General features: G+C 37.1%; 1 protein-coding gene and 1 pseudogene across 1 annotated transcript in view; one reads left to right on the plus strand and one right to left on the minus strand.

Moving 5' to 3' along the window:
- The window catches only part of CCDC171 (coiled-coil domain containing 171), a 341681-nt gene that overhangs the window by 119510 nt on the left and 197302 nt on the right, over nucleotides 1-24869 (plus strand). The window contains exons 12-17 of the mRNA XM_028494006.2: nucleotides 1871-1973; nucleotides 14798-14904; nucleotides 16654-16743; nucleotides 17818-18018; nucleotides 20587-20754; nucleotides 22308-22496. Of these exons, the coding sequence (XP_028349807.1) occupies nucleotides 1871-1973; nucleotides 14798-14904; nucleotides 16654-16743; nucleotides 17818-18018; nucleotides 20587-20754; nucleotides 22308-22496 (858 nt within the window). The remainder of the gene's footprint in view (nucleotides 1-1870; nucleotides 1974-14797; nucleotides 14905-16653; nucleotides 16744-17817; nucleotides 18019-20586; nucleotides 20755-22307; nucleotides 22497-24869) is intronic.
- On the minus strand, nucleotides 357-1169 carry LOC102973155 (RNA-binding protein 7-like; annotated as a pseudogene).

The following is a 24869-nucleotide window of genomic DNA, read 5'->3' on the forward strand; positions in this document are numbered from 1 at the left end:
GTTTCTTGCCTTTTGTGAGGTCTGAGGTCTTCTGCCAGCGTTTGGTGGGTGTTCTATAGGAGAAGTTCCACGTGTAGCTGTATTTCTGATGTATCTGTGAGGAGGAAGGTGATCTCGGCGTCTTACTCTTCCGCCATCTTCTCTCTGTCTCCGTGAAAGGTTATTAATGTAATAAAACTAGAACCACAATTCTTCTCATTTCTGTATTGGACTGCGGTTAGGTTTAAAAAATTTTGTCAAGAAATGTGGCAACTTGTAGAGCTTTTCTATAGAGTTTTTTTAAAGAAAACATTCCCAGAAACAACTTAACAAAAAGGGCCTATAAAGACCCTATGAAAACATCCTTTTAACACTTGTTAGTGTCGAGATGAGCGCCATTTTCCATCTCTACCCCTGTCTCTTCTGTTATCATAGTCATGGTTCCAGCCGTCGTGATTTCTCTCTTCATAGAATAAATCATCTCTATTTCCTCTGTAATGATGGTCGGACCCGTGATCAGTGTAAAGCTGTTCACGGCTATAATGTCTATCCACTGTGTAGGGATGACAATTCTGTCTGACTTCTCACTGTGATAATGGTGTGTCTTGGCGCCACTGGGAGGTTGAAGACTAGTTAAAAGTATGATTATGTGACTGAACTGATGGGGAAAATCCTGGTTGATCCAGATGTGGAGAACCAAGTTTCCCTCCATATGACATCTGTCTCAAAACACTGTTCATCACTGCTTGTCTCTGAAAATTTTCTGAAGAAGAAAAAGACCTTTGAATTATCGGTGCTGATGGAGTCATGTTATCCACTGTCCTTTCATACCTGCTAGGAGATGTGGAAGTAGGGCTTGAACTTCCAGCATGATGCTGAGGATATGACAAACTGACCTCCTGTGAGGCATGGCTACTTCCTGATCGAAACTGAATTTTGATGGGCCTTCCAAAAAGTTTGATTCCGTTAAGCAGATTTATGGCATAAGGAACAGATACTTCATGTTTGAAATTCACAAGTGCAAACTGCTTTGGTTTACCATCCTTATCTTTTGGAATTTTCACTGTTATTACTGGCCCAGCCTGGTGGAAAACCTCGAAAAGCAGCTCCTCTGTCACTTTCGTTTCAAGGTTACCCACAAAGAGAGTATGATCTGCTTCGGCTGCTACCATCCCCATCTCAGCATCGCCCCCTCCCGAAAAAGTGGGATCAGTCTTGACTCCTCATTTTATCTGAGCACTTCTCCAATCTCATCTAATCCAGTCCAATCCAATCCAATCCAGTCAATGTCATCTAACCCAGTGCAGTGTTACCAAGGTTGGCCATTCCACCTTCTAAGTATACACCACCCCAACATCCTTCAGTGCATACACCCCACACCTCTTTTGCTCTGCTAAGACCCTAATCTAAGCTACCATCACCTCTTGAGTAAACTGCTGCAGTTCCTTCTAACTGGTCATACTGCATTCACTTTTGACCACCATCTGGCAATTTGCTACATGACTGCAAGCGTGATCTTTTAAAGTTTTCCTTAATTTCTCTGTGTCTCTGTTTCCTTATCTGTAAAATTGGGATAATGATAGCCCTTCCCTCATAGATTTGTTGTGAGGATGAAAAGAATTATTATGTTAAAATACTGAGAATAGTGCCTTAAAATACTGAGAACAGTGCCAGGCACTAAGACCTCAGTAAATTGTTATTGAGACCTTACACAGTGTTGCATTGAGCCAAGTAAAACGTATGATTACGACAGAAAGAAGTTTATTAATAATAGATTTGGAGTAATTATTAGCTCGTTTATACTTAATTGTGCTATATGTGTTCACATAAAAAACCTGCAACACTTATAATGCATGACCTTATTATGTGTAATTTTTTTCTTAATTAAAAGGCTAAGAAGCACCAGGCTTTTCTCGTAGAGACATGTGAAAATAACATGAAAGAGTTGGAATCAATCTTGGACAGCTTTTCTGTGTCTGGCCAGTGGACATCAGGTTAGTTGAAGGTATAAAATGACAGATGCATCTGTCAATGTTCCAAAGTCACTGCATTTTGGGAATTCTGCAGATGCCTCTTATAGTCCCTCATCTCAACATGTTTTGATTTGATGACATGATAAGAGCAGTTCTCACAGCAGTCAGTTGGCCTAGCTGGCTAAGAAAGGGTGACGGACTGTGGACCTGCTGTTGTCCTCCCAGAACTTGATTTACAAGTGTTGGTGTCTGTATGATTGGACAGACAAGGGCTCACTTGCTGTGTTCTGAATCCAACTGAGAAAAAAGTCCTTACAGTATACCTGCAAGGGGAACAGATGTTTCCATCAAACCGAGCCAAATTCTGAGGCAACCTTCAGCAACTTAAAGGTCATGCATTCAAAAGGTTATGTAGGACACAGGCTGTAACACAGTGCATTTTCTACACTATTGCTTTCTAAGCTGGTTTTCTCCTTGATTTCCTGCTACCGTACACATACTCTCCAGATAAAAGTGCTTAGGTAAAATGTTTCAGTTTTAGTATTAGCCTACTTAATATGATAAAGAACTATAAAGATTGTATATTGGGTAGGCATATTTTGGGAACTAGCAAAAGCATTAGTTGGCTAGTGAGTTCCATCCATTCCATGATTTCTACTTCCTTAATTTTTTTGTGTGTATGCTATAGTAGCTTTGACTTAAATACTTTCACTTTTCTACCTGTTTTCTTTTGCCATACTGTCAGCCTCAAATTATTTAGTTGCTTTCTAACTCAGTTATATTTTTCAAAAAAGCGTATAAAATTAAATTCCTTACACCTTAAAATAGCTGAAGACTCTGTTTTTCTAAAGGAATCAAACAGATGTTTGGCAAATGAGTTCTTTAGGAAACACTTAAGTTAAGGAAAGTTTGTTGTCCTCAAAAAAGCAGAAAGATATGAACAAGGCCTATTTTCACATTATAGATCTGCAGATTTCTGTTGGTGAACCATTAGAAATTTAGTGTGATTTGCTGTTATCTATTTTTAACTTTGTTTTTATTTAAACTTTTTAAAAAACATTAGTGTTTCATGGTTTGTTACTGTGGAAAAATCAAGGTGTATACAAGTGACATAAAAATATAGATATCCACTTTTTAATTGTATTTGCTAAATAAAGCTTTGGGGTATAAAATTTTCTTTTGCAGTGGTACTGTTTTATTATTGAGATGTATCATTGTTTAATGGTTTTAGGATCTTTAAAAGTTGTTAAATTATTATCATAGCATATCTTAATGCTTCAATATTCAGAGGTGAATTAGAAAAGCTAAGAATAATGAGGTCCTGTCTCCTTTGAGGTTTAAAATTAGTTGATAATAAAGCAACTCATAAGTTATTACTAAACCTATAGAAAAAGAATTGTCTGCAGTGGAAGTGCAGAGTCTTAACCATTGGACTGCCAGGGAAGTCCTAGTAACAATCCTTTTTGAATGTCCTAGTTTCTCATATATATATGCACATCCTGTATATTACAGAGAAAGTGTTCCTGGGAAAGGGACTGTGTGCTGAATTAGTGATTTTTGTACTGTTATAGTGGTCTTGTTTCCATATTGTGCTGGTTATTCACTTTTTACTTGCCCTAGAATCATTCTCCTATGGTCTCTGTTTTGCCTTGTAGAGGCTGACCTCTGTGGACTGCATGATCTGGGCTCCTTTGCCCTCTGGCTTTGGGGTTGGATTTGGACAGTGGGTGCACCAGCAGGAGATTAAGAGGGTGGAGGAAGAAAGAAAAGCAAAGAAAGTCAGGGTGTTTATTTCCCCTGCTCTCTCTGCTCCAGTGCATTCCTGGCAGGGGTTTCATTTTTGGCAGCTACAGCTTCTGTCAAGTTGGGTCCTCTTCCGCAGCTGTGGCTTGTGTTGGACTATGGTAACAACGTTCCTTCCAGTTGACCCCCCCCTAAGCCATGGTACTGGTTTTCCAGTCTTGCTGGTTCTTGGTGCCTCATCATATCTTTTTGGTTCTCTTAACCTGTTCACATTTCTGTAAATATCTTCATTAAAATTTCTTCCAGTGAACTCTTCTGAGTATGCCATTTCTTCCTGCTGATACCCTGACTCATTCACATACCTGCTTCAGACTTGATTTTATTTTTGCTCTTGGCTTCCATGAAATAGCCCTGTATAACTATAATGGACTCCCTTTCTGCTCATACCACCTCAGGTTGGGTTTTTGTTACTTAACAAAGAGGGATGTAGTTAATAAACCTTATTGCTCAACATTTTATGGAAGCACCTGAACAACTGAGATTGCCTTACTGCATCAGACCTGGCTTCAACTACACAAAGATGACCAAATAATTTGTTCCTCTGAAATGAAGTAATTAAAAAACTTATCTTTTTTAGGGTGTGTGTGTGTGTGTGTGTGTGTGTGTGTGTGTGTGTGTGTGAGATTGTTTATATAAACATGTATATATCTCATAGTATATATGTCTTTAAGAAAAAATCTATTTCAAATAGAAATATTCTTACTATGTGATGGTAGCACAGCTTTAGAATTTGTTACAAAAGTAATTTTATTATCTTGGAAAGGGTTTTCCAGAGAGATCCTCTGTTTTGTAGTTATGGCAAGTAGGCCATAGTACCTTACCCCCTTTTATTACCTCTTCATACCTTTCAGTTCAATATATACTCTACCTACTGCCCCCCCACCCCTCCATTTCAGGAAAAATAATCCATGGTAGAAATTTAGAGGGATGGTTACAAATTTTTCTTTCTTTCTTTTTTTTTTTTTTTGACTTGCTCTTTAAGATGGTAGGAAGGAAAGCTAATTTTCTGAATGAATTTTAGTCCAGAGTTGACAGCAGTTGCCAGGTGTTCTATTTCCTGTCTTCTTCAGATTTTGCGGTCTTCTACAGGAAGAAATATTTCTGAAGCAAGAGTAACTCATCAATTTATCTTCATGTAGCAGACAAGGCGAAGTTTCAGTTAGTCTTAAGACATTCAGGAATTTATTTAGTAAGAGGATTTAACTTGATCTTTACACCAGAAATCAGTGTGACAGTTTACACCTTGTTTCCTAGTGCCTCCAACACCTCCTCCCCCTCTTCTGCTTCCACCTTGTTCCCCTTCGGTCTCTTTCTCTAAAGCCATCAGAATGAGCATTTGAAAACCTAAATTAGAGCATGTCTTTCCTTTGCTGTAAAGCTCTCTGGGCTCTGCGCTTTGCTAAGAGTAGAAACTGAAGTGCGGGCAATGGCTTGCAAGATCCTACATGGTCTACCCCTATTTTTATCACTTCTTTGTCCTCACCTCCTACTACTCTCCCCATCCCTCTCCCTGTTTGGGCCACTCTGTCCTCTGGCTGTTTCTTGACCATACCAAGCAAGCTCCTGCCTTGGGGGCCTTTGTGTTGGCCATTGCTTTTACCTGAAAAGTTCCTCACCTAGATATATCAGCATAGCTCTCTTTCTTATCTTCCTTGAATCTATGCTCAAATATCACCTTCTCCGTGAAGCTTACCCACTACCCAGTCCCATGCTGCTTGCCTCCCTACATCTCTCCCTTTTCTGGTTTACGTTTTATCCCATGGCACTTATTGGTGTCCAACATTTCTAACAGACTGTGTGGTGCATTTACTATTATATCTGCATTGTCAGGGTTCTCCAGAGAAACAGAACCAATAAGATATATATAGATACACACAAGAGGAGATAAATTATAAGAGTTGTTGCACATGGTTTTGGAGGCTAAGAAATCTCATGATCTGTCCTCTGCAAGCTGAAGAACCAGGAAAGCCAGTGATATAATTCAGTCTGAGTCCAAAAGCCTAAGAAACTGGGGGCCACGGGCATAAGTTCTAGAATCTAAAGGCTCAAGAACCAGGAGCAGGATGTCTGAGGGCTGGAGAAGATGAAAATCCCAGCTTAAAAAAAAAGAGTTTTTCCCTTCTGCCTTTTTGTTCTATTGGGGTGGGAGGAGGAGGGGATAGGAGTAGGGGGTGGATGAGGGAGGCCAATGGATTGGAAATTGCCCTCCCACATTGGTAAGGGCAGATCTTCTTTACTTAGTCTACTGATTCAAATGCTAATCTGTTCCAGAAACACTCTCACAGACACACCCAGAAATAATGTTTTACTAGCTATCTGGGCATATCTTTAGCCCAGTCAAGTTGGCACATAAAATTAACCATCACAATATTCAAGCTCCGTGAGGGCAAGGATCTTTGTCTCTTTTATTCACTAAAGGATTTTAAGCAGGTAGAATAGTACTTGGCACAAAGGAGGCACTCGAATATTTATTGAATATGAATGAATAAAAAAGCATGAATGAATTTATAGGTTGAAGTTCTATTTTAAATTATAGTTTTTGAGGTTATAAATGTAGTCATGGAATCTCTTTCACAATTTTAGCAGCCCTTTGGGTAGTAATCCATAAGGAGTCACCAGGAAGATTGACTTTCCATCTTCATTGGAAAAGATGTACAGTCTTTCATGGGTTATAGAAATGTCACCTTGATTGCCTACTATTATTAGACAAGGTAGCCTCAATTTACTCAACTAGGGACATTTATTTCCTATTTCTGCATTCTACTTTCCACTAAAATTGACACACTACAGCTGCTCATATTTCTTTTGATGGAAATTCTTAGAGTGTGTATGGGGAGAAATCCTTTCCCACTTTGAACCCATGTAGTCTTTCTGCCTCAAGTGTTTCTTCTACTATAGTTTTACCTCTGCCTGAGGATGTTAGCAAACATATAGAATGTGACTTTCCCTTCATTAGGTTCATGAAAGAAAGTTTTTCTTCTGACTCAATCTTGGATCCTCCTTAGGGTGCTTGACTTTTGTGTTGACTGAGACAGAGCCCCTCTAACCCTCTTCAACCTTTCCTTCCTTGAGGAAATCATTTGTAATACTCTAGATGTATTCTTTTTCTTTCTACTGGCGAGGCTGAAGGACCCTAGGAAATAATAGCAACAGCATTTGATGCCTTTAGGTATGTGCATATCACCCAGGAATTGGGCAGTTTCAGGGACTGTTCTTAGGAAAATCAGGACAACAAATGGTACTTTTCCTCTCCTCTCTCCTCCTTTCTATCCTTAGTAAAGGATTATTGCCTGGATCTAGTATCTTCTTGAGAATTTTAATTGTCCTTGTGAACCCTGTGGCTGGTACCTTTTAATTAGAGGTTCATGGTTTACTGAGAAGTTGAGGATGCCTGCAGCACACAGGTCTCCTTTGGTGTCACTTGCCAGTTTCTTCTCTCTTGCTTCCCTCACCTCCCAATACAAACCAAACGTGTCCTAATTCATCATGCTCATAGCTTTGGTTTGTGAAATCCAAAGAAGTGACTGCACTAAGAGGGCTCAGCATTTCTAACGAGATCATTAACTAATCACACAATTAAGGTGGCTGAGAAATCAGGAGTCCCAGGAAAGGCAGTCTGACTCTGAAGGCCTGAGAAACAGGAGACCTTGGTGTAAGTTCCAGTCTGAGGCTGAGTCCAAAGGCAGGAGAAGACTGATGTCCCAAGTGAAGATAGTCAGGCAGAGAGAAATAATCCTTTCTTACTTAGCCTTTTGTTCTAGTTGGGCCCTTCAGTGGGTTAGATGAGGCCCACCCACGTTGGGGAGGGCAGTCTGCTTTACTCAGTCTACTGATTCAAATGCCAGCCTCATCCAGAAATAGCCTCATAGACACACCCAGAAATAATGTTTAACTGAATATCTGGGCCCCTAGCCCAGTCAAGTTTACACATAAAATTAACCACCCCTTTTTCTCCCTCCTGCAAACCCCTCATAACCACCATTCTACTTTCTGTTTCTATGAATTTGACTACTCTAGGTACCTCATATAATGGAATCATATATTATCTTTTTGTGATTGGCTTATTTTACTTAGCATAATGTCCTCAAGGTTAATCCATGACATGGCATATGACAGGAATTCCTTCCTTTTTAAGGCAAATAATACTCCATTGTATGTATTTATCACATTTGTTTATTCATGCATCTGCTGATGGACCTTTGGGTTGCTTCCACCTCTTGGCTATAGTGAATAGTGCTTCTGTGACCATGGATATACAAATATCTCTTCTAGACCCTGCTTTCAGTTCTTTTGGATATACACCCAGAAGTGGGGTTGTTTGTCCATCAATTTTTATCACAGAACTTGAGTGTACTCAAGTGGGAGTCCTGTGGGATGTCCCGCATTCTAGATATACTCTTTCTTACCAACAATTTTCCCTTGGTAAGCAAGACCAATTGTCTTGGCATAAAAGAACCTTCTTTGCTCTTTGGTTTCCTGGCATGAAGAGCTCAGAAATGACCAGGTGACAGTGTCAGCTTCCATTTTTAATGGAACCGTTGCTGTGTCCCATGGTGGAAGCATTTCTTCCTTGGGAATTAAGACTTAGACCAATAGAGCCCACAATTCCTGGGATGGGAAGCAGACATTTCACCGGTGGATCATTAGGTGTAATATGAGCCACTCCCATTTCCAACATTTGATTCCTGGACCTGTGATTCCTGGCTGTGGGAGAGACATACCATATATTGATTGCTGACTCAGAACACAAACTGTATCTTGGAGGATATTATCCTTGTCCCACAAAATGTTGCCATCCAGCCAGTGCTATGAATCTTCAAAAGGCCATTATACTATTCTGTATGCCAGCTACTTCAGAGTGTTGGGAGACATAGTAAGACCAGTGAATTCTATGAAAATGAGCCAATTTCCATACTTCATTTGCTATGAAATGAGTTCCTTTGTCAGAAGCAATGCTACGTGGAATACATAATGGTGAATAAGACATTTTGTAAATTCATGGATGACAGTTTCAGCAGAAATATTATGGTCAAGGAAGGAAAATGTCTTTCTAGAGTATCTACCTTAGTAAGAATGAACATTGATCATTCCATGATGGAAATGACTTAGTATAATCAACTTGCCACAAGGTGACTGGCTGTGCCACTAGAGAGTGGTGTCATATCATGGATTCAGTGTTTGTCTTTGCTATTGGTGGGTTTGGCACTTAACAGGAGTTGTAATCCTATCAGCCTTGGTGAATGGAAGTCCATGTTGCTGAGCCCATGCATTACCTCTATTCTTGCTGCCATGACTCCTGTGTTGTAGGGGCAACAAAGATGAGCAAGGACAAAGGTGGCTGGGAAAATATGCTAGCTGACATCCACAGAATACTTCATCTTGTCCTCCTGATTGTTAAGATCCTCCTCTACTTAAGTTGATCTGGGCACAGTGACCATCTGGAGAGGTCTGTCCACACACTCTTGCCCAGACCACCTTGTTATCAGTTTTCCAATAATGTTCTTTTCGAGTCCCTGACCATTAGCCAAACTGTTAGCTACTACCTCCAAATTAGTGTATATTTGTACCTTTGGTCATCTCTCATTCCAGACAAAATGATAGTTGGGTCCATTACTGCATACTGGGAGGATTTTTGCTTCACCACTGTCCTTCAAGGCCACCCTTGAGTAGGGCTGTCATGCCACAACTGTCAACTTTTGAGTAGTATCAGCACATCATACAGAAACATCTATATAACAAGCCCATTCCGCCCCCTCCCCCCCATTAGTCAATTGGTTATAGGGAACTTTTCCATGGGTCCAGGGTGTAGGTTAAGAGGGAAGAAGCAGTGTAACAAGAATAGGGCCCATGGGAATCTGGATTACTTATTCATGCAACTTACTTGTACCTTCAGGACTTGTTTGAATCCAGTTTTGTATATACCACTTTCACTTGATGATAGAGTGATATCGTGCATGCCCAAGTTCATGGGCTGGTGGATCAGACATTTTATGATGGGCAACACATGTCACGTGCCAAATTGGTGGGCATGAATGCAGTATCTGCTAAGGATTAGTAGCCAGTTGAAAGCTGATTTTCAAGAGAATAATTATCTGTAGAGGATGGCTTCCTTTGTTCCAAAATCCTAAAAGTTTACACTATCATTCACCTGTAAGGATCTGCCAAACTTGGCCTGCTTAAACTCAAGCAGTCAGAATGATATCATCAACTTGGTAGAGAACTAAGAGGAATATGGGATGTCTTCCAGAATGAAGAGTTGATCAGAATTTCTACAGACTGGATTATGCTAGAGTTGATATAGCTCTGAGGTAGGGCCATGAAGGTAGATTGCTGGCCCTGCAAGCAGAAACTAACGGTTTTGGTGATTTTTACTAAAAGGATAGAAGAAATAGCTTCCTTCCAATTGCCAGGAAATGTATCGATTTGCTCCAACAATGAAACTACATCTTTAACTGCAGCTGCAGTTGGAGTCACATGTGATCATGCTTACAGTAATTCACTATCATTCCTTAAGACCCATCTGTATGCTGCACTAGCCGGATAGATTAGTTGAATGATGATGTGGTTGGAATCTCCACCCCTTTATACTCTTTAACAGAGGGGCTAATCTCTTCAGTCTCTCCAGGAATGTGGCATTATTTTTGATTTACTATTTTGGTAGGTAAAAGTTTTGGTGACTTCCAATTGCTTTTTTTCTGTTTTGTTTTCCTCTGTAAATCCCTCACTCCATGGCTCAGGTAACTGCTATGGGCATTGTGCCAGTTTCTGCATATGTCTTTTATAACAATGCATTCCAAACTGGGGGGATAACTATGTGGGTTCAGGTACCTACTGGGCCCAGTGGAGATAGAGCTTAGCAAAAACTGACCTCTGTAAGCTCCTACCTAACTAGTGAACCACAATAGCACATTAGGTCTCCGGAAATTAGTGTCAGTTCCGATCCAGTGTCCAGTTATCCATGGTATGTGTGAGTAACTCCCCTTCCTCAGTACTTGGTCACCCGGGTAAATGGTTGCATGTTTCTTTGAGGAAGGCTAGGAGAAAGATTTACAGTATAAGCTTTTGGCAGTATGTTAGGATTCCTAAAGAGGATCCATCCTCTTTATTCTAGGGACACTGGGTCTGTGAACTAGCTCAAGACTGAGAATTGGTTGAGGGCCAAGACTGTCTTTTGTGTTGATTTAACTCCTAGTTCTGGTAATTAGACCCAGAGCTTTTCTACTTATACAGATCGGGTAACATTCAAGTAGAGTGCCTATTTTAGTCTTAGGAACACCATGATCAGTTAGCCAAAGCCAGCGGTCTCTGTGGGTAAAACCATTTTGTTTATTGCTTTGAATCCACTGCCCATTATGGTAACCATGTACATTTTGTCTCTGAAAATTAAATGCTACCACTTGGCCTGTCACTTGAGATTCCAGCATCCCCACTGAATTCAGGGAACTCAGCTTTGTGACACCATTTCCCACTGCTATCCGTGGCTTTCCAGCTACCTGGCCTAGATGCTTACTACCAAGCCATACAGAGCTCATCAACGATGCTGAGGCTCCCCCCACCAATACATTTTTCAAACCTTGGTAAAGGAAGCATTTTTTGGACTCTTCCTGGGGACAGAGTAGGTGGGTGAGCAGGATTTACATGATAAATACTGTCCATATGTTAGAAAAGTTATGAGTCATTTTCCTTAAAAACTCTAGAATGGGTACCAGTGTTTGCAAGATAATGAAGATGTTTGTTTATGATCTCAGTGAATAAGACAAGTTAATATATGGAATGTAGTCTGAGTTTGAAAAGTATAACTGCCAACAAAATGTTTATATTCAGTGCTTTTAGAATGAAAAAAGAATTTTCTTAGTCATCAATGTATTAAATATTTAGATTTTCTCAGGTGAAAAACCCATATGAATGTCATTTTCTGTTTTATTACATGATTAAAAATCACCATTAAACAACAGGGTTTTCTTTTCTTTTTTTCCTATTTGTTCTGAGGATGAACGTGACTACTTATGTTCTACAACAGATATCTTTTTTTTAAAAAAAGCTCAGTCTTTTGTTTTATAGTCTCTGTCCATTATTTCTTTATAATTGAGGTCTTGCAGGATACTGAAGTAGATAAGAGAATGGTTGACAAGGTGGAAGAAATAGAATCACCTCATTCATTACAACCTACTGTTTCTCCTGTGGAACTGTGGGTTACTGAGGTGATAACACCATCTTGAAAAACAGTGGTTTATTTGAGTCATTTAAAAATATTTAGTTTTTCAGATTGTCCAAAAGGGAACATTTAAATAGAAGGTTTGGGACCTGTTCTTCTTCCTCACTCCCTCCTGTGGGCTACTAATTCAAAGAAAAGATTTGCCAAGGTATATCTTGTTGAAACGTACTTAAAAGTGAGAAAGAGACTGAGACAGGCAGCAGTGATGTGAAAGTATAGGCTGGCACCCATGTATAGAGACACACGTGTATAGGGACAGAGAAACTCAGAAGATTTTTGAGTTGGCGTAATTGAAGTATAAATGACACATCCTGACACATTCTGTTCTTCATTTGGACTTTAACCTTTGAAAAGCTATTTATGACTACTGTTAAAATTTTATTTTATTTTTTTAATATTTACTGTGAGGTTTTAGACCATCCACGGATAGGATAGCTTTAATAGTTTATTGTTTTGCGGGCAATAGTGCAGTGATTAGGATATTATTAGGTTAAATAAAACTTTAGTCAGTAAGCTCCTGGGTCCTGAGCAACACTTTCTTTTTATTTGTAAATATTTTCTTCATGTTAAGGGACCAGTAAGTATTTCTTTTTATAATGAATGTGGGTGGGACATAAGGCATACTTTGTACTTCAGCTGAACTTTATTGTAAAAGCATTTTCAGGCAAAGAAACTTTTTTATGTAGAATATAAGATGTGCATGAGTCAGTAAGGAGAGGCCATTTTGTCTCCTTATTCCTCAACACCCATATTATGATGATTTTATTCTTCTGGATTTCTAAGAGCAAGCTTTCTCCCTTATTGTGTAAGCTAAGATTTCCTGGGTGTCCTCGAATGATTTATTCATGACCTACTTGTGTAGTAGCAGAAGAAAAGAATTATACATTACACTTTTTTTATCTTGTGCAAGAGAGCAATTTTTAAAAAATATATTTGCTAAGACCTTTAATAAAAATTTTAATAAGTTGTCTCTCCAACTCACAGTCATTACGAAGAGTACTGTCTCCTTCATTTTCACGGCTGAGAGCACTGTCTCCTCCCCCGCCACCCCAGCTGGGATATATGTTGTTTCCATATTACTTTTGGTTTTTAAGTTAATTATTATTCTTCTGTTTAAGAAAATCTAAGGTGTACCCATACTTAAGATAGTGTTTAACTTATACTTTGGTGAATGTAATAAGTTTATTAATAACATTTTGTCCAAAATTAAAATAATAATTATCACTAATACTCTGATCTGAATAAAGTTGTTCTGTTATTAACCAAACATTTTTGTCCCCTTTATTCATTCTTTCTTTCCTGTATTACTGCCTTTGTCCCTCCTCTCCCCAAAGTTCCAGCAACTGAATACTTGAAGAATGGATGAATGATCTTATGTAATTATTTGTTTACAATCTTACCTCCTCTTTTTAGACTGTAAATTCTATGAGAACAGAGACTACACCATTCTTATCTACCTCCGTGTGCCTAATTCCTAGGATTAATACATAGTAGGAATGCATTAACTTAGTTGAATGAATGAATCAATGAATAATAAAAAAGGTATTATGAATGCTTCTTATCGATTTTAATGTTTAGATTGTAAAATATGATAGGGAGAAAATATAGGAAAATAAAAGTAATTTTAGTAAGTATGTTTTAAAATTTGCTATTTAATTTTTAACAGTTAATGAGTAGTACAATAAGCAATCAGTTCAAAGTGGTTTTTGAAACTAAACTTTTGATTATTTTGGATTACTATTTTAAACTACATTTGAGGGACTTCCCTGGTGGTCCAGTGGTAAAGAATCCACTTTACAGTGCAGGGGACCGGGGTTTGATCCCTGGTCAGGGAACTAAGATCCCACATGCTGAGGGGCAACTAAGCCCATGTACACAACTACTGAGCTCGCACGCCTCAACCAGAGCCCGAGTGCTGCAAACTACAGAGCCCACGTGCCCTGGAGCCTGTGCACCACAACTAGAGAAGAGAAAACCCACACGCCACAACTAGAGAGAAGCCCACGCACCACAATGAAGAGCTCGCGTGCCTTAACAAATATCCTGCATGCTGCAGCTAAGACCCAATGCAGCCAAAAATGAATAAAATAAATAAATAAATAAATAATAAATCTTTAAAAAAAATTAAAAAAATAAACTACATTTGACCATGTGATCTTGATTAGCTCAACTAACTTATGGCCTACCTAAATTAAAATGGTTTGAGGGCATAATATGGAAATACTCATATTTTTACATTGAGTATCAGTTTTAAGGGTTTTAATTGAAACATGATGTGGCCTATGTAGATAATAGTATTTTTATTATTTATTTCAAATTGTAACTTGAGAATTTTAAGGATTGAAGAACACTATTTCCAAGCATAACAGAAAATTATGTGCTCTTGGGTTCAGAAATTGTTTAAGAAAAATAGGCCTGACTGATTAGAAACACAAGGACCAAAGTAAATGTATGTAACTCCCCCAAACAGTGTTTAGTATAGACTGTTTATTTAATTGTTGGATAACAGGTGTGTACAAATACTTCAGTTACCTTGGAAATAGGAAAAAAAAAAAAGAGCTTTACTACTAACTACAAGGTGGGCATAGTAAGGTACAAAGTAGCCATAAATTTGGACTTGATATATTATGAACTTAATTTGATCACTTGTTTAGAAAAGCTATTAATACTAGGCTATACAGCAGTATACTTAGGAAAATAAGATTCTACTTGGTATATCATGATGTCTTTTCAGTTATATCTAATTGTAATATCTCTGTTACTGTTTGCTTAGCTTTTGTCTCTTTGTGACTTTAACGGTATATTTTCATCCTGTATTTTTCTCTAGGCATCCACAGGGACAAAGATAAACCTCCCAGCTTCTCTGTTGTCCTTGAGAGTTTGAGGCGTACCTTGACAGATTACCAGAACAAGCTGGAAGATGCATCTAATGAGGTAACACTTGCACTGTTTGGCTCCACACACATAGCCTTCGGCCTGCAGCAGTACGTATTACTTGCTTGTTACAAAGGTCAAAAGTATTGGGAATGTTGATTTGACAGCTTCACAGATACAAAAAATAGCAAGTTGTCTGTCACTGTTCTTTCTTCAAGTGTGGCCTAAAGTCGGGTCTCACTCTTCTGTCACACTACTATTTCAAGTTATAAAGATTGTCACTTCTTGGTCTTCATAATTTATCTATTTTAATTTAACAAAAGAGCTATGCAACTCATTTAGTTAATATATGTTATATTTAAACGTTAATGTGTTTTTATGAAATTTGGAATAGGTACTGGAAATTTAGGGTTTGCCAGTATTTTGGCTTAGGAGTTCTACAAATTGTAGAAGTCAATAAAAAAGAGAGAAATTAGTGTGCATTCTCTAAAGGGAGAAAAGCATTAGAAGGTTTTAAAAACAAATATCTGTTTGATGTAGCTTGGAGGTTTTTAGTTTCCTGATTGAAAAAGCTCATGCTTTTATTTATCTTCTCTTTTGTATTGTTTAACTTGTGGGTTGATCATTTTCTTGGGTATTAAAATGTTTTATGAATTTGTGCCTTAAAAATTGAAGAGTTTACTTAGTTACATCTTGTTAAATTAGAGAATATGAAGTAACTACATTAAACACAATTAGTTAGCAAAGCAACAAACAATTGTTCCAACCAAAGACAAGCCGCATAGCATGGAATTTAGTGTTTATCCCTCTATTTATCTGTTTCTTTCATGTAATACAAAGGCCTTGAAACCCTTATATTTCCCATAAGAAGAGGCATATTTTACTTTAGTTTGCTAAGGTGAATAAAGAAGGAAAAGTGAGTCCTCTTAATGCCCTTTGTAATTGTAATTGTTCAAAAGGCATAAAAGAAAGTGACCACTGAAATAATTTAATTTCTATAAAGAGCAAACATTGCTAACTCTCAGTGAGACAAGACAACCTGTATTGTTAGTAGTTTATGAAACTCTTCTGAGGCCTAGGTCTGGAAGCTGCAGGGTAACTAGGAACATATTACCCACAGCGAATTGTTATTTGGGAGGATGAATGTCACATGATCCTCAGCACAGTTGAAAAGTCGACTCAGCAGGCTTTGGCTTAGTAATGCGCTTTGTTGTGAACCAGTGCCAGAGACAGCAGTGGGGAGACCAAGGGGTGGCTGCAAAGAAAGCAAAAAGAGCAGTCTGACAGAAAGAAGAATGAACTGTCAAAGAAAATAAATCACAAGTGGAGCAGGACCAACTGATGACCTGCCACAAGCCTTCCCAGTAGGACAGCATGTGACCGACCCTGAAGTTGTCATATGGACTGAGAGACCAGTGAATATTCTCGTGATGTAGAAAGAACAGTCTTCTGGTCTGTCCTTTTTTCTTTCTGTATCGATACCACTGCTTCTGGCATTTTGGTCCAGTAGGATTTTAAGAATAAAGTTATATTTGTTTACAGTAAGAATGAAATCCTTTATCCAGATATCTAGTAAAAACACAATAACATTATCGATATTTTAAGCTTGAATGCTTTCTTTTCTTTTTAGCCATGTGAACTTGGGACAGAAATTACATAGTTAACCAAAAGAAATAATTTTTTAAGTCTCTGGATTACTATAAAAAATTTGTATTTAAGTAATTGCATAAAAAGCATTTAAAGATTAGCTTTTGAGTTACCCACCGTTGAAAAATATTTTTAAAGTTTACTTACATTTTCTTTCATCAGCTAAGCAACATGAATCATGCTAAGGAAAAGGCATCTAATGAACTTGAGTCTACCAAACAGAAGGTAGAATCTCATGCTAAAAATATAAAGGTATTGTGATTTAGAATAACTTTTTCCTTTTTTATTAAGAAACAAATATAATTATTTAGGGAATATTTTTAAGTAGAGATATCTGAAAATATATCTTCCTATTTTTTTAAGTATGTTTAGATACAATTAAAAATTTTTTTTATTGTTGGTCAAAGTAAGAAGAATGTTTTTTCATTAAAAAAATAAAACTTGATTGGAAATTGTTTTGGTTAAAGGAAAAATTCATTTCCCAGATTTAATTATAATACCATAGATTCAAAAAATGATTTAAGATTTTATATCCAGCCTTAGATACACATTCAACATATTTTACATAGCACATCAGTATTTGGAGTCAGTTTTTATCATTTTGGGGTGGAGCCGTTGTTTTTAGTACATCATGCCTAGTAGTGGGCTGTGACTACACCTGGCTAAGGTTTAGGGCAACAGTTTATTTTATTTTCTGTGCTGGTCTTATGTACTACATCTTTGCAAAATTGTACTAATCCAACATCCAGAGTTGGAATTTTTTGGTGTTGGTTCATGTCGTTTGTCATGGACATACTTGAGTAGAATTTGTTAAGGGTAAGGAGTAAATAGTTCAGCTGAATTTTATGTCTCATATTTGAGATTTCTATTGGTATTTGGAATGTCATTGGGAAGTAAATGTTCTTATAGTAAATGTAAGAGATTTATTTTTAAAATGTTATTTACATGTTTTTTAAATTTTGGGGGGCTTCCCTGGTGGCGCAGTGGTTGAGAATCCGCCTGCCAATGCAGGGGACACGGGTTCGTGCCCCGATCCGGGAAGATCCCACGTGCCGCGGAGCGGCTGGGCCCGTGAGCCATGGCCGCTGAGCCTGCGCGTCTGGAGCCTGTGCTCCGCAATGGGAGAGGCTGCAACAGTGAGAGGCCCACGTACCACAAAAATAAATAAATAAATAAATAAATAAATTAAATTTTTTGGACTACCAAGTTATATTCTTATAATGAGTTGGAAGGAAAACTCAGAGAGCTTTTTGGAGTAAGTAATTAACATTTTATATTTAGATGTTGTCGTCTTGATACAATCTTTTTATTTGGTGTCTCCAACAGGACCTTCAGGATAAATTGGCTGATGTCAATAAAGAGTTAAGTCATTTGCGCACTAAATGTGCAGACAGAGAGGCTCTAATAAGCACTTTAAAAGTGGAACTACAAAATGTGCTGCACTGTTGGGAGAAGGAAAAGGCGCGAGCAGCCCAATCTGAAAGTGAGCTGCAGAAGCTTTCCCAGACTTTCCATAAGGATACTGAGGTATTACTTGAGACAAGATGACTGTCAGGAACGGCCTTGCACTAATCTCAGTTTTAGAAGTTTACATCTGTCAAGTGTCTGTTTTTATTCTTATTTGATTTAATTCAAAAAATTCTTCTGAGCTATTTTGAAATGTTCATGCCAGCTGCAAAATCAGTCATTCCATTACTCTTGTATGATCCTATTTTGCGAGAGAAATAAAGTAGTTTAACCCTTTTATCATTTGTGCAAGTAATTTTCTCTATTAGAACATCCTATCTCAAGTAGCTATGCTCCTATCAGTCCTGTTTGCCAATGACAAAATTATGTTTTATTTCAGTAGTTTAGTAGCCTGCCATGGTGGAAAGAATCTTTTTTGTAATCAGAAAGAATTGACATGGATAGAGGTACTTTTATTTACAAACTGTGAATATGGACAAGCCACATAGCTTGGTCTCTCCACATCTTTGTTTCCTTATTTGCAAAACAGGAATAATATCTACTTTAATAGACAGTCACCTTACTCTTTATAATTGTAGGATATTAAACAAAATTTAGAAAAATACAAGTCCCACAAAGTTAAAAGTTTATTTGGATGCCCTTGAGAGTTACCTATCTGTGTTAATTTATTAATGACTTCTTAAAATATTATGACAAACTTTTATATAACTGTATGAGCCTGTGTGAGTAGAATTGTTATCTTATATTTTCTTTTACCCATGGGAGGTAGAGCTAGTCTAGCTAGTGTGGAGCTAGTTTATCTGAGTCGTCCTGCATATTGAGTTCATTACTCCAACAAATACGAACATGAATGCCAAGAGAGTAAAAAGGAAACATTCTTTCCACTCTTCTTACAGTCTGGGATTTAAATTGTGTCCACATGAAGGGACTGGAATTGTTCTACACATCAGATAATGATTAAAGTAAAGGAAACTAGAAGCCTGACTGTATTGTAAAGTCAGCATGTCTACCGCATTGTGGTTGGGTTCGACATGTGTGAATTGATTTTGGATCTTGAGATTCTCTTTTCACGCCAAATGGATGATTATCATGCACGGTTCATCACAGCCCAAGCAAAAAGGACATGATGGCAACACAATGAATTACCCTTTAGGAAGAACTCGATCACTTGGCAAAATGTGGAGAGGAACAATTTTTAGTGCCTGAGAATTCTGTTTGGTTAGTTATATTTAATAAGATTTTTAAACATCTCAACTTAGTTGAAAATGCAAAATAAATCTTTAATTGCTTAAAAAAGAAAAAGACATAGCATATTTATGAAGACTCTTCTGATATGCTAACTCAAGTTTGTGGATATAACTACATATTCAAATTTTTTGGTTTTTAAATTGTTATATTTGGAAAAAAACTAAGGTGACATACAGGGAGAATTAAAGATGCACAATTTTATATATATTGGAAAACTTTCACCACAATTTCTAACTACAAAACCTTTACATATACTACATTCAGTTTTTCTTATCTGGAAGATTAGAATTCATATATTTTCCACTTAAATTTTCTTCTTTTAAAAGTTTTCCTGCTGATCTGTTAAAATATCTTGAGGGAACTTATTTTATCTACATAAAATACTCATTTTTCAGCTTCACAATTACCTTGTCTTGAGTTCCATTCTTTGACTTTATAGATGAAATGCCTTATAAAGAGAGCCATTTAGCATTTTAGTAAGTAAACTCTCCTTGTGTATTCAAGATGGGATCAGCTTTTTACTGAATTTACAGTATAGAGTTTCTAGGTCATTAAACAATGAATGGTTTAACTATGACAATGGCAATATAATTTTAAAGGATTTTTTTTTACATATTTTTAATTGGACAGTTTTGAAAAGTATATATTGGGCAGCTATGTCCATTTTTTGGACTGTTAACTTTGTAATATTTAAACACCTACAAATGCCCAGTGTGCCAAATACAGTATGAACTTCTAAGTGGGGAAGAAAAATGAGACCATCTTCCATCTCTTTCATATCACTGTCTGCTTTGCCTAGGGGGCTTGGGATAGATTTCCTATAAGTGGTAAGTAAACTGGAATCTCTGGAGGAGGAGGAAAGCTGAATACTTGTGTGCATGTAAAGTACAGATATTGGTATAACTTTTTCTTCAACAGAGTTGCGTAACGCTCTTCTCTTTATATTGGTTTTTTGACTTAAATAACACCTTTTTTGGTAAATGTAAATATGAAATTATAGAATTACCATACTAAGTTCCAGTTAGAAGGGCTTAGAAACAACTAGTCCAGATACCTCATGTTACAGCTGGGGAAGGTGAGGTCTGAACAGACACTTACTCAGATCATGTCCTTAGCAGTAGCAGAGCTGGTGTCAGAACCCGGGTCTTCTGGCTTCTAGACTTGAGATTTTGGTTTTGAAAACTAAATGTAAGCAATTTCAAGTTTCTGCCTGATGCTTAATTTTGAATGTAAAAAATGTCACCAAAATGGCAATATTCTGATACTTGAGTATCTTCATTCCTTTCCAGGATTTTTGAAATAAATTCTTCACCATGTGTATTATGTGTTTTACTTCTTACGGTGTTTATGTACTGGAATTAATTTCTTTTTTTCTCGTAGGAGAAGCTAACCTTCCTTCATACCTTGTATCAGCACTTGATAGCAGGCTCTGTGCTCATAAAACAACCAGAAAGCATGCTGGATAAATTTTCTTGGTCTGAGCTTTGTGCAGTTTTGCAGGAGAATGTTGATGCCCTGATAGTAGACCTCAACAGGGCTAATGAGAAGGTAACTGTCCTCAGGCACCAGATACCTCTATTAAATTCAGTGACATTTGTCCACATCACAGTATCATTAAGAGGGGCTGACATTCATCTTATTTCAAAAAGAATTTGGGTGTTAATAATTCAATACCATTAATTATGGCTTGTCTACAGCTCAGTTTGATGCCATTGCTATGGGCATGTAAATGTGACTGAAGTCTGTATGAAGTCTCTGAGCTCCACTTTCTGTTCAGGACATGCTAATACTGCTATCCAGTGTTAGCCACAGGGACCTAATTAAAAGAAAATAAATTAATCTTACTGATGAAGCAATTCAAAGAACTTAGTCATTTACATTAATAAACCAACTCTTTATGTTAGCATAAAATAGAAACAAGATACACTTATTCAAAACATGATCTTAAAATTCTTTGCTCAGGAAATAACGAGGTGTTACTTTAAAAGCACTTAAAATTTAAAAATTATGTTTATGACATTTCTTGTAATATAACAAACTGTATATTGCAAAACCCATTCAGAGCTTTAGAATGTAAGAAGGATATATTGTAGGAGAAAACAGTAGACTATTATGGTGCCTTTATCATTCACAAACCTAGGAATTCAGTCTTTCCAAAAAAAAATTAAAAAACCTTGTTTTGGTTATTGAAAATGAAAGTGGCTTAGCAGTCCAATGTATTCCTCCATTAAAGGTATTGATTCTTATCCCAGGTCTATTGAACTAGTCAGAACTATATTTATGTGATCTAGTTTCCAGATCTTAGTTGCAGTGACATTTGCTCTTAAGGGACACAGAGAGAAAAATTGTTCCCTAAGTTTTTTTTTCATTACTTCTGTTGAAGTAATGAAATAGCATCTCGGCCCAGTTTTAGAGTAAGAGCATTTTGTCTTGGTCCGATTGGCAAACAATCATAGGCACTGAGGAGTAGGATTGAGGAAATGAGGGAATAAATTGTGAGAAGTAGAGATGCTGTTCTTGATTGTGACTGTGTGTATAATGGATTTGAAAAGTACTGATAATGAAAATGAGTACATGTTTTAATCCTCTGAGATGGTATTGTGTTTTAATAGTTTTTCATAGTTTCAAACATCATTAATTGTCATACACGTTAGATGATGAGAATTTTCTCTCCAGTGTTTCGAATGTGAAATAAAAAATGGTTGGAACATTCTGCTTTATTATATGTAAAATGTTTGTAGATTTGTAAATCTCATTTAAATACTTCCTTTCCCATTGAGATATCTGAACAGCTTGAGCTTTGGTTCTAGAGGTTAAAATATTCTTCTTAATTTTCTCAGTAAAATTGATTATAGAATAAGTAACTTTATTAGAAAAAAAGAATAGATGTCATCTATACATGCAATTCACACATTTTCTGCTAAAATATAATTTTGTTCTACTAATTCCTGTTTCTTAATTTGTTTTTTCATTTTAACTTAAAATTTTTATATGATCTTAAGGAATAAAATGTAGTAGAAAATTCTGGAATAGCTTCTGGGGGAGGTGATACAAAGGACTTGTTTGTGAGCCTATCTTATTTGTTGCATTTCCCCATTTAGATAAGTCATCTAGAGTATATCTGTAAAAACAAGTCTAATACGATGAGAGAGCTTCAGCAAACCCAGGAAGACACCTTTAACAAAGTGGCAGAGCAGATCAAAGCCCAGGAGAGCTGCTGGCAGAAGCAAAAGAAGGAACTGGAGCTGCACTACTCCGAACTCCTCCTGGAGGTACAGAAGAGGGCACAGGTATGCTACTTCCACAAAGAGCTTTAAAATGGAATTCTCAATTTTTTACTTCCAAGTGTTTTCTTTCAGTACCCATGCCAAGTCAGTTACAACTTTGGAGAACCACACAGAACTTGCTTGTTAGGTACACATACATGTGATCATGCAAACACACACACACAAATGGGCCTGTGTGCACGTGTGCACTCTGGCGTATTACGGATTGTCTTTTATTTAAGTTTGGAAGTAGATGGGTTTCTGGTTAAAACATCCTAGAATACGTGGATCAATTAAATACTAAAATTGTATTTACCTTATTTTAGAAATAAAGGTTAAGAAACTTTGGTAAAATATTGTCTGTTTTAGTGTAGATATCCTTTGATCCAGCTTATTCCATTCTTGGGGGTTTCTATGTGAACCATCATTTTAATTCATGTGGGGTTGAAATTAGTCATACCTCCTAACATTGTTGAAGGACTAGAGTTGTAGTTGTAGACCCTGTAGCAAACTATTGTCTGTGAGATATAATATGTCCTCTATGTTGGATTCAATTGAGAACAGAAATTATGGGTTAACAGAACCATATTTTTTCCAGTACAAAATATTGTCAACATAATTTATATGGTTAACCGTCATCCCTGCCCAAAGAGGAATAACAAAGATAGTGTGTACTTTTTTCTGTATTGAATTTAATAATAGGTCACTTGTTCTCAAGATAAGATACTTAGAAACCAGAAGGCTGTATATTTTTCCCATACTTGATTCAGTATATATTTTCTTTATTTGATCCACTCATGCTCATCTTGGCAAGTCTAATTAAAAAAGGAAACCACATTTTATTTTACTTTATTTTTATTTATTTATTTTGTTGTTCACTTAAAATTTTTTTTTCTTTTTTCTTTTTTTTTTGAATTTTATTTATTTTTTTTACACAGCAGGTTCTTATTGGTTATCTGTTTTATACATATTACTATATACATGTCAATCCCATAGCCACCCAAGTCCAAGAAGTGCAGAGAGTCCCATACAGAATAAACCCAAGGAGAAACACGCCGAGACACATAGTAATCAAATGGTCAAAAATTAAAGACAAAGAAAAATTATTGAAAGAATCAAGGGAAAAACAACAAATAACATACAAGGGAACTCCCATACAGTTAACAGCTGATTTCTCAGCAGAAACTCTACAAGACAGAAGGGAGTGGCATGACATATTTAAAGTGATGAAAGGGAAAAACCTACACCCAGATTACTCTACCCGGCAAGGATCTCATTCAGATTCAATGGAGAAATCAAAAGCTTTACAGACAAGCAAAAGCTAAGAGAATTCAGCACCACCAAACCAGCTCTACAACAAATGCTAAAGGAACTTCTCTAAGTGGGAAACACAACAGGACACTTCAGACCTAGGGACACATACAGACTGAAAGTGAGGGGATGGAAAAAGATATTCCATGCAAATGGAAATCAAAAGAAAGCTGGAGTAGCAATACTCATATCAGATAAAATAGACTTTAAAATAAAGTATGCTACAAGAGACAAGGGAGGACACTACATAATGATCAAGGGATGAATCCAAAAAGAAGATATAACAAGTATAAATATTTATGCACCCAACATAGGAGCACCTCAATACATAAGGCAACTGCTAACAGCTATAAAAGAGGAAATCAACAGTAACACAATAATAGTGGGGGACTTTAACACCTCACTTACACCAATGGAAAGATCATCCAAAATGAAAATAGGGCTTCCCTGGTGGCGCAGTGGTTGCGCCTCTGCCTGCCGATGCAGGGGAACCGGGTTCGCGCCCCGGTCCGGGAGGATCCCACGTGCCGTGGAGCGGCTGGGCCCGTGAGCCATGGCCGCTGAGCCTGCGCATCCGGAGCCTGTGCTCCGCAATGGGAGAGGCCGCAGCAGAGGGAGGCCCGCTTTTTGACCACAACACTATGAGATTAGAAATCAATTACAGGGAAAAAAGTGTAACAAAACACAGAGATATGGAGGCTAAGCAATACATTACTAAATAACCAAGAGATGACTGAGGAAATCAAAGAAGAAATAAAAAAATACATAGAGGCAAATGACAATGAAAACACAATGATCCAAAACCTATGGGATGCAGCAAAAGCAGTTCTAAGAGGGAAGTTTATAGCAATACAAGACTACCTCAAGAAACAAGAAAAATCTCAAATAAACAATCTAACCTTACACCTAAAGTAACTAGAGAAAGAAGAAGAAACAACAACCCAAGTTAGTAGAAGGAAAGAAATCATAAAGATCAAAGCAGAAAGAAATGAAATAGAAACAAAGAAAACCATAGCAAAGATCAATAAAACTAAAAGCTGGTTCTTTGAGAAGATAAACAAAATTGATAAACCGTTAGCCAGACTC

This window comes from Physeter macrocephalus, chromosome 9, assembly GCF_002837175.3.
Source record: "Physeter macrocephalus isolate SW-GA chromosome 9, ASM283717v5, whole genome shotgun sequence".
In the NCBI taxonomy this organism is placed as follows: domain Eukaryota; kingdom Metazoa; phylum Chordata; class Mammalia; order Artiodactyla; family Physeteridae; genus Physeter; species Physeter macrocephalus.